We start from the raw sequence: 10,860 nt of genomic DNA on the forward strand, positions 1-10,860 counted from the left end.
ATTCCTTGGCGCTTGTTCCAGTGATCATTTAAGTGTGTTATTACCTTGCTTCATCCTTTAGTTTATCTGGACAGAGAGGAACGAGAACATTCATCGAGAGAAGCCATTCGAAGCGGAGAATGTGATAAGAAGAGTGACGATGCATTTGAGAAATTTGGTCTTAGCTAAGTTGATAGACCCAGATCAGTGGAAAGATTGCTGCCCGAAGCTAGAGGAGATGAAGCCTCAGGATCGGGAGAGGGGTAGAAGAAAGGTTGGCAGGGTGCAGTGGAGGCCGCCTGACCTTGGCTGGATTAAACTCAATGTAGATGGGGCATTTCATCCTTCCAGTCACGGTGCAGGAGGAGGGGGGTGGTGAGGGATAGTCAGGGTGAAATACTTGCTGCGTTTTTGACAGGATTGGAGAGTGATCAGCTCTTGAAGCTGAGGTTTCTACGATCTTGGCAGGAATATCTCTAGCTAAACAGCACAGAGATCATCTCTGGATTGAATCTGATGCAAAAATTGTGGTTCGGTGGTTAGCTTCGGATCAGTTGGGAGCAGCCGAGACCTGCACTGTGATGGAGAAGATCAGACAAGAGTTGAAGGGGGTGTCTTGGAACATCTCACATATTTTCAGAAAAGGTAACAAGGAGGCGGATTTTTTGGCGGAAGTTGGGCTACAATCTGGAGTTTGGATGACTTATACAAAAATCTCCACTCCTGCGTGTGTTAAAGCCCTATGTAGACTAGACCAGCTTGGTCTCCCGAATTTCAGATTTTGATGGTCCGTTGCGCTTACTTTGCTGATAAGGAGTGCTACTCGATCCTTTGAGAGGCTCGCTTGCTATCTTTTTAGTTTGGTTTCCTATATTGTATGCTTCTTGGGACAATTCACTTTTGGGATTGTTGAATGTAATTTGGTTTTTAGTTGATGATATAAATGGGACGAGGGTCCTACTTAAAAAAATAAAAATAAAAAAATAAAAAAATAAAAATAATCCTCCGCCAGGAAGGCGTTTAGTTTGGTTTCCTATATTGTATGCTTCTTGGGACAATTCACTTTTGGGATTGTTGAATGTAATTTGGTTTTGAGTTGATGATATAAATGGGATGAGGGTCCTACTTAAAAAAAATAAAAAGAAAAATAAAAAGAAAAAAAAAGCAAACCTATTGAATAGAAATTGCCCACAACCATGCATTTTGTGATGTTGTAACGTAACGACAATGAATATAAGATCATTTTGGTCAATAAAGCATGATAATCGTTGTTGTTTCATGCACGTTCTTTATATTTGGGTTTACTTGGCCAACAAGCAAACCTATTGAATAGAAATTGCCCACAACCATGCATTTTGTGATGTTTGTAACGTAACGACAATGAAGACAAGATCATTTTGGTCAATAGAGCATGATAATCGTTGTTGTTTCGTGCACGTTCATTTAAAGCTTAACTCTTTATATTTGTGTTTACTTGGCTAACAAGCAAACCTATTTAATTGAAATTGCCCACAACTATACACATATTGTGATGTTTGTAATGTAACGACAATGAAGACAAGATCATTTTGGTGAATAGAGCATGATAGTCGTTGTTGTTTCTTGCACGTTCATTTAAAGCTTAACTCTTTATATTTGTGTTTACTTGGCTAACAAGCAAACCTATTTGGTTCAACTTCGCCGGAAAACTTTGAATTGACCGTTGGAGAGGCGACGCAAACTCTGCAGCCGGTCAGGCTAGGAGGACAGAATTCACAAGCTATTGTTTTGGCGGGATCTTCAACAGAATGCCAAAATAAGAAAGAAGGAAATAGGAACAGTGAAAGCGTGGCGGTCCTCAAGTCAAATTTGGATTTGGGCTACAACACAGAATATTCCATGTCCTCCTTGTCTTGATAATGATATCCAATTGGATTTGGCCAACTCACAGCCACTAGTCTTCTCTCCCCCACTTCCGTTGAAAAGTCAAAAATCTATTGCGATGAGGTGGACAAGAGTTTGGGGGGAAACTTAGAAAATTTGACGGAATTTCAAATGCAATTTCCTCCACTTTGTCAAGGTGCTACAAAATCTCTAGCAACAAAATTTGAAGGAATGTTGAAAGGAAATAATGTGTGGAACAAGAATGGAAGTTTGGCTGGAGCAACATTTTCTCCGACCGGCCCGAACGGAGCTGTGGCAGCGGGATTGGACCAGAGGGAGGTGGAAGACAACAGCATACGTATGAAGATTAATCCTCCAGCACCCCAGAACCCAACCACTTCGACGACGGCTCATAAAGTGAAGAACGGAGGAGCACCACCTAAACCCAATGAGCCATTCGTCCTACAGCCGGAAAAAATTGCAAAAATAGGCTGCGTGGGGCTGAGGGAGGGAAGGCCTTCTCTGTATTTCTCCGGGGAAGATGCGAATTACCTTATGGAGAAAAAATGGGACATGCGGTTGTGGGAAAATTCTCCCACTCAATCCCCTCGTCAAACCAAGTGCAAAAAATGTTGGAGAATATCAAATTTACAACAGGTATTACATGGAACTATATCAATGCGAAACATATCATCATCAAGTTGGAGGATATTGAAGACTATGCGCGATTGCTCAATGGTCCGAGAGGGTCCCCGGTTTGGTTCATTGATCATCACCCGATGAGGGTATTCAAGTGGACACCATCCTTCGATTCCTTTTTTGAGACCCCCATTGCATCAGTATGGTGTAACGTGATCGCGGTCCCCGTTCACCTGTTTGAGATCTCGGCCCTTTATGCAATAGGGTCCCTCCTTGGCAACCCCATTCAGCTAGACCATGATACGGCAAATAAAAAAAGGCTATCCTTCGCCCGCATCTGTGTAGAGATCGACATATCTAAACCGCCAACGGAAAAAGTGGTTCTCGATATCCTTGGTAAAGAAATGATCTTGAAGGTTAAATGGGACAAAATTCCCCTATATTGTAAGGACTGTAGACATGTGGGGCATTCTAGCCGGAACTGTCACGCCTTCGGCAACAAAGAGACACAACCAGCACAGTTTCACTACCCAGCACAATACAGACGTCAAGAAGAATACAAAGCAAGGAGGCCGAGAAATCCGGAACCAGAGGACAATGTACGCATGTCGAACTCTGCTAAAAATGGGAGCAGAGAAAAGGAGATCGAGAAGCGACAGAGGGGAAAGAAAAGGAGTCGGGGCAGCCTCATGAGGTCGAAGAAGGTAGCTCTTCCCGCCCTGCCTCGTCTACTTTGGCCGACTTCATGGGTGAGGAAGGGTTCATGGTAGGAAATGGAAAAAAGGAAAACAGGGGAATGTGAATCCAACGGTGATCATTCGATCAAACTCAACTGAAAATGTCTTGGCAAAAGGGAAGAATAAAAGTCCAACTGGTGATGCCGAAAGACCAGGTTCAGCCACCGGGGAAGGTGTGAAACAGGGGCATTGAACAATTATAAACAAAGAGAAATAGAGGAAGGAACGCTGCGTCTTTTTACGAAGCAAAACCCGTTCCAGTGCCTCCAACATGAGGAGTATATGGTGGAAGACAATGAAAGGGAGCCAGGTAGGGAGGAAGAGTCGGGCAGCGGGGTGATTGGTTCACTCATTTTCAAACCGCCGGACAGAGCAACCGGGACTACCACGATGGAAGTTGAAACAGAGGCAAAGCTATTGACAGAGGGCCCGTCGGCTCTGAAGTTGAGTTAACTTTCCCATGACTTGTAACCTTTTGGTGTGGAATGCGCGGGGTATGGCTAACGCCAAGACCCATAGCGTACTCAACCATTTAATTACAACATATAAATTTTCTTCTGTTGCTATTATGGAACCTTTAACTCTTCCGAGGCCCGAAACTTGTAGGTTGGCAAGGCTGGAGTTCAAAGGCGGCAACACGTCGAACAAAATTTGGATTTTTGCGGAAAAAGAATGGAAAATAGAAAGCTGCGTCGACTGTGACCAGCTCATTCATGTCAAGGTGACAACAAGAGGGCTTGAGAATCCTTTCTTTATCTCCGTGGTCTATGGAAAATACTCGAGAAGGGGAAGATTCCCCATGTGGGAGACACTCCGAAACATCGCGGATGATATGGAGGGGTTGCCATGGGCAGTAGGGGGAGACTTCAATATCTACCTTAATGAGATGGAGCGTAAAGGGGGCACCACGGAGGTGTCGAGAAAGAAAACATTGGAAATGACGGATTTCGCAGAGGCGATCAGCGATTGCAACCTCCTCGACCCGGGCCATGACGACCCTGCTTTCACCTGGGCTAGAGGGGAACTTCTAGAGAGGCTAGATCGGGTGCTCATTAATTTTTTTTTTTTTTTTATCAAAACACCTTTCGGTGGAGGGTTCGTGGGCCCCTCATCCCTAAATTTTCCCAACAAAACTTTACAATGCTAGGCCATATCCAAAAGTGATATGCTGAGAGAGACCATGTCAGGAGTAGGAGATGGTCCGACCACATGCGGGCGGACCACCTCCTACTCCCCAAGCTAAGCAGCAAAGGCAATAAAGGAGAATGATGGCTAGGCCTATGAGCAGTTATGGTTCCGGGGGGACCGTCATCTCCAGCTCGCTGACCTTCATGTTGGGTCGGTTTCTTCAAACTCGTGGTTCTCTTGCTGGCGCCGCAAGTAGGGAACGCCAAGTTGTTCCATCCTAATCAAAGTCCGGATTATAGAGGGACATAAAGCCTCATCCACAAACTCAAGTGCGGGTGCGAAGGGTCCCCTTCGTGCAAGTTCCCACGCCGGTTTGTTGCCTTCTTGGTGAATAAAGGTGACTCTAAGGTTGATAACCCTGCTCAGCATCCTGATTCGAGTGATATGATTGTCTAGTTGAGGCAGGCCTCGGTTCTTCCCTTTGGAGGATTGCAGCAGCCTGGGCCGAGTCCAGCTCGAGCCAAATGTCGGATCCGTGTTGTTGCGCAGAGGAAAGAGCGAGAGCTGCTTCTTGGATTTTGGCTTCAAGTTGAGAGCGGGGTTGGGACGGAAGAGGGAGGGCAAAAGCTTTGATCAGTCTACCTTCCGCATTTCGGATAATCCCTCCACCCGCTGCTTGTCCTGTTTCCTCGGAGAAGATACCCTTGGTGTTGAGCTTGATCCAAGGGTCCTCCGGTGGGTACCATTTGATAGATCTTGGTAGGGGAACAGCTCGCCTTTCTTCAACTCGCACCCTTCCTGTTGCATCCGAGTTGCAGCCTGACCAGTTTCTAACTCCAATAAGGCCCCGGGCGCTTAAATTTTGAATATGCATCTGCGCCTGCCATATAACATTTCGGGCCAAGAACCGAGTTTCATTATGCCTACTATTGTTCCGTTCTGCCCAGAGAAACCACAAGATAAGGCAGGGAAGGATCCGGGAGATGTGCATCTTTGCCGTTTGTTTCAATCTTTTGGCCCAAAGTTCCAGTCTCTCTGGGATGGAGTCGGACTGTCAGAGGTGATGTCCGTGTCCTACGAACCATGAGTCGAAGAATCTCCAGACCTCCCTTGCTCCATCTCCTTGGATGAAGAGATGCGGCAGAGTCTCGATGTTTGGGGACTTGGTACAACACATGCACTTAGAGGCGAGGGAAATTTTTCTCCATTGAAGCTTTGCATCAACCGGGATGCGGTTGGAGAGCAGTCGCCACACAAAGATGGACATGGAGTAGGTGATCCCCTTTTTTTTTTTTTTTTTTAAACACCTTTCGGTGGAGGGTTCGCGGGTCCCTCATCCCTTCATATCAAAAACTCCAAGGGTACAATACTTGGCCACGCCCAAAAGTGACGTGCCGGGGTAAGCAAAGACAACATACCAATCATCCCAAGACAGGGGTAAACAAAACACAAACAAGTAAAAAGCTAAAGTCACCACGAGAGTAAGCAGAGGACAAGTCAAGGGAACTCGACACCCGCATACTCTAAAGCAACCACGAGGGCAGCCTCCGGTTGTCCCCTTATGCCAAAGCTCCTTGAGGGCGGGGATTTCAGGCTTACGCACGCGGATCAGTGATAGGCTAGTTTTCGTCAATCGGATTTGATCACTTTTAGCACTTATAAGTTGAATATTTGCATGAGAAGATGCTATTTTGGCAGGGAATTGAGCATATGGTTTGGAGGAATTGTCGAAAGGCATTTGTAGTGGAGTGATGCAAAAAGGAGGCAAAAGTGCAAGAATTTGAAGAAAATCAGAGAAATGGCAAACTGCCCAAGCTGTCAGCTTGGCCAAGCTGGACCCGACGGGAAAACTGCATGGAGCCACTTGAGCACAATTACAAGACTGCTTCCTTGTTGCTACACGTGTCCACATCCGTCCCTAGGGCATGAGAAAGGGGAAATAACTTTTTATTTGAAAAATGTAACAAAATATTTAACTATGATTTTCCCCAAACCACTTTATCACTTTAGCTTTAGTTTAGTTTTAGTTTATCCTCTCTCTAGGAAAGTTTCTCTCTTCCTTAAGAAGAGAGATTTCAACTTCAAGGCTGCCAAGATCTTTGTTCACCATGGGTTGAAGTAGTAGTAAATTAGTAGTAGTATTTAATTTCTCTAGTTGCTTGTTGTTAACCTTTGTAGTTCTTTTGCATCTTTCTCACTCTTAGTTGTTGTTGTTGTTCTTGTTTTAAAAGCTTATTTCAAGTAGTAATTTCTCTAAGTGTTTGTGTATTTAATGTGTTTTAAAGTTTAGCTCTTGTTTATTTCCGGTTTTAGCTTGTTGTTTAGTTCTAGTGTTGCTTATGTTCTTGTTTAGTTAAAAATCCTTTCAAGCTTTTAAAATCAGTTTCTTCCACCATGTTTAAGTGTTCTTAAGCTTTCTTTATCTTCTTTAATGAGTCTTTATGTTTCAGCTTTTAGTTTGGTGTTTTCAATGCATGTTTAGGTAGTTTAATTGTTGATCTTGTGTTTGTCTAGCATATTTTAATTATGTAGCAGCCAAGTAGTCATTCCTCTCTCTTATTTTCGTGCCTTATGATGTAGAATTAGGAGCCAAGATCAGCTTTTAGAAGTCAAGTTCTTTGTCCATTAGTTGTAGGCTTTTATCCAATGGTTTTACACCTTGGGTAATAGAGTTTAGGAGACAACAAGTACATGCTTTCCTTTCACTTTTGGCAGCCATTTAGATTAGATAATTTCTGCACTCCACATGCTTTTCATTTAAGCTTTAAGTCACATTAGTTAGGGCTTTAAAGTTCACCTTTTGAACATGTCACAATCCTAGTTTCTAGATTTCTTTAGTAGCTAACACTTAGTTTATCTTCCTTAGCTTTTAACTTAGTTCCTTTTGCTTCTGAACTTAGTAAAATTCGTGCTAGATGCTGCTTTGTTTTCATTTCCGAAATGTTCTTATTTTCGCCACTGCTAAGTTGCCCAGTTTACCAACTTGCCCAGTCTGCTTTCCAGTTTAAATGCTTTATTTTAATTGCATGTTATTTTCACTTTTAGTTCCCAATCTTAGTTAAGTGTTATTTATATTTCGTAGTTTAGTTCCCACCCCCAATTTAGAGCGTGGCGGCATCGCCAAAATCCTTCTAAGTGTGGAAATACATAACGGATGCTACCGACCTCTCAAATGGCGCCGTTGCCGGGGAACGGTGTTGTTGTCTTGTTATGTTTTCCTACACTTATTGTATATAGTTTTTGACTTGTTTTTTGTTGTTGTTGTTTTTTTCTCTTTTATTTTTAGGTTATGAGCAGGTCCTCTTCTCCAAGTTTGTTGTTCGATATTGGAGTTAAGTAGACACCGAAGAGGCTACGCAAGGAAGCTCGCTTGAGAGAACAAGTGGGTATTGGTTTCTCTGTCCTGGGGCAGTTATATAACTGCCAAGTTCAACATACTGCCCAGCTTGTCTAGTCAGAGAGTTTGGAGAAAACTGATGAGGAAATCAATTCAAGAGCCAATGACGAGAGTGGTGTGCCATTAAAGGGCAACATGGATCATTTCACAGATCCATACAATCTTGGATGGCATGATCATTCCAATTTTGTATGGACCGATCCGAATCAACAATATCAAGGTCCACCACCACAAGTACATCACCAAGCTTTCCAATGGTCAGACGAAAATTATGCTTATTGGCCTCCAGATCAAAGTGCTTTCCATCCGTATTTCCAGCCACAAGAATTCGGCCAATATCAATCAAATCATTCGCCAATGCTGCCCAAGTGCTTAGAAGAAATGATGGAGGATCTAATCACATCCCAACAACTCATGCAAAACAATTTGCAAGCCAATTACAATGTGGTGCATGAGTTGCAAGACGAACAATATGAGCAAATGATTAGTCTTGATCATCTTGCATGTCAAATGACACAATTGGCGACTTCCATCAATGATATGCGTGGGAATGGTGGAGGAATTCCGGCTCAAGTGCAACCACCAAGGAATGAGACCTTTAATCAGATTCTCTTTTGGTCCAGGAAAGAGTTGAAAGCTTCATTCAACAATAACTCAAACAGCGGACTAGGGGAAACATTGGAACAGGAGCCCAGATTGCCCAGTGCAGCACACTGCCCAAGTCAGAACACTGCTTGGTTTGAAGATGAAGAGGATAGCGATGTGGAGATTGAAGAGAATATCATCATTCAACCTGATGGGCCTACACCTATGCCTTTGAATCCAGAATCGGCCATCATGAAAGGGTGCAACCAATTGGAGCATGCAAAGTCTACCAGCAAGCTGCCCGATCTAGGCGAACTACCCAGTCTGAGCGCAGAGGAGGAATTGGTGCCGTCGGAAGTTCGGTCACCAAAATTGGAGTTGAAGCTGCTGCCCACCAACCTCGAGCATGTCTGTCTTGGGGAAAGTGACACTCTCCCTGTTATCATCGATAGTGATATGGAAAATGGCCAAGGTGAGAAGTTGATCAAAGAGTTGAAAGGTCCCAACTTTCTTGAAGCTGAGTTTTTGCAAGATATGTATTCATTGCCCTCAATTGAAGAACAAGTTAAGCTCGAAGGACTTAGTGAATGTAAGTTGTTCAACACTCAAGAGCTTAGTGATGAGGAGATAGAAGTTGAAATCATGACTTGGTGCAAGAAGAGGGATCACACAAACCCGCCTGAGAGATGTAAGCTGCCCAACCCTATGGAAGTACCGAGTCAGAATGAGCTGCCCAACACGAGAGAAAAAGAAGAGTTGCTACCATTGCAGATTCATTTACCTAAATTGGAGCCAAATGCCATTCCTTCCGGCCTCAATTCTTTGGAAAAGAATGATACCATTTCCATGATCAACAATAGGTGCCTAGACAAAACTCAAGAAAATGATTTGATCAAATCTTTGAAGAGGTATAAGGAGGTGGCCGGTTGGACTTCGGCCAACAACATCGTGAGTATAAGTCCCAATGTTAGCATGGTTTACATGAGTTCAGAGAAGGGTTCCAAACTCTACAGGGATCCTAAAAGGAAATTGAATGCTTCTACTTGGAAGGATTGGAAAACAAGATTTGATGATCTATTTTTTGAAGAACACATGGAACCTGCCCAGTTTACTGAATTGGGCAGTCTGAATGCCATAGTTGATAAAGTAGCCAAAGCTGAAGGAGCCGCCAAGCCAACACATGAGCCTGGGATCAAAACCAAAGGAGGCAGCTGCACCAGCTCTAGCACCATCTGCCACATCAGCCCGTACCCCCCGCTTTGTGCGGGGGAGGTGATTTCTATCCATCCCTCTCTTTTAATTGTTGTATATATGTGTTATGTGTGTGATGTATGTGTTTGCTTTAAAGTGTTTGTAATTGTGGCCTTGTCGGCCTTGTTTTGTATATATTGTGGCCTTGCCGGCCTTCGTGATTGTTATGTGTTGTTAGTAATCTTTCTCTAAACACTTGGTCTACTTGCTCTCGAGCAAGCAATGCCCAAGTGTGAGGAGGTTGGATTCTTGTGTGTCGTTCTTAGTTTTTGAAGTTTTATGTGATTTGTTTCCTTTTCCAACATTTCAACCAAACTTGCTTGAGGGCAAGCAAGGTCTAAGTGTGAGGAGGGGGTTTGTTTTGTTGTTCGTTCGTGTTATGTTGTGTTGTTTTTGTAAAGTGCGTGTTTTATCTTTTTCCCAAGCCTTGATGCATGATTTGGTAATGATCCCCCTATTGAATCGTAGCAAATAAAAGAAAAAAAAATTGACTTGTTGAATCGTATTAAAAAAAATGACTTGCTTTGTTTTGAAAAAATTTATTCAAGAACTTGTGGTTTTGATTGAATGAAGTTGAGTACGATGGAAATGTGAAGCACTATCATTTGCATAAAAACCCACAAATGGTAAGGTTCAAAGCCTAAAAGTAGAACACTTTCTACATGTGTTTCGAGCGTTGAATGACATTGCATTGCATGATAGTTGATATCGCTTGGTCACTATGGCATAGATAGAGGGCACTAGGAAAAGCCAAATTGAGCCTTATTCTTTGTGATTACATCAACCAAAAAAGAGCTACCCCTAGTTGCCACTTTGAAACCTTGAGCCTACATTTCTTTCTAAGTTAGGAAATAGTTTCTCCCTTGTGCAAAATAAATGTGCTTAGTTGCTCCTACATGATCACCACCTTTTAAGAAAGAGATAGTAGTTGTAAACATCCAAAAATCTGCTACCCCCACCAAAAAAAAAGAAAGAAAACAGTGGCTACCAAAAAAAAAAAAAAGAAGAAAAAGAAAAAAAAAGAGAAGAGAAGAAAAAGAAACAGCAAAAGAAAAAAAAAGAAGAAACAGAAAACAGAAAAAGAAGGAAAAAGAGGAAGGAAACAAAACAAAGAGAAAATGACAAGGAGAATGTGGGAAGGTAGATGGAAGCAGAAAAAGAAAAAGAAGAGGAAGAGGAAAAAAGAAAAATGAAAAAAGAAGAAGAAGGAAGTTAAATGCATCTCTAACTTTTGGTTTGATTGTGGGTGATTGTGTTTGGAGTTTCTAAGTATCCCTTTGG

The 10,860-nt window shown here is 42.9% G+C and overlaps 1 protein-coding gene across 1 annotated transcript; it reads left to right on the top strand.

Moving 5' to 3' along the window:
- Positions 1–7,878: 7,878 nt before the first annotated feature.
- On the top strand, positions 7,879–9,938 carry LOC148932599 (uncharacterized). The gene has a single exon (XM_089063509.1). The coding sequence runs from the start codon at positions 7,879–7,881 to the stop codon at positions 9,769–9,771; it is 1,893 nt and encodes a 630-aa protein (XP_088919635.1). The 3' UTR covers positions 9,772–9,938.
- The last annotated feature ends 922 nt before the right edge of the window (positions 9,939–10,860 follow it).

This window comes from Salvia hispanica, chromosome 2 (assembly GCF_029641045.1).
Source record: "Salvia hispanica isolate PSC_SH4W2 chromosome 2, Shi_PSC_v1, whole genome shotgun sequence".
Taxonomy (NCBI): Eukaryota; Viridiplantae; Streptophyta; class Magnoliopsida; order Lamiales; family Lamiaceae; genus Salvia; species Salvia hispanica.

Excerpts from the sequence above, each read along its gene's own strand:
- LOC148932599 (XM_089063509.1), top strand. The coding sequence starts at position 7,879 with ATGGATCATTTCACAGATCCATACAATCTTGGATGGCATGATCATTCC.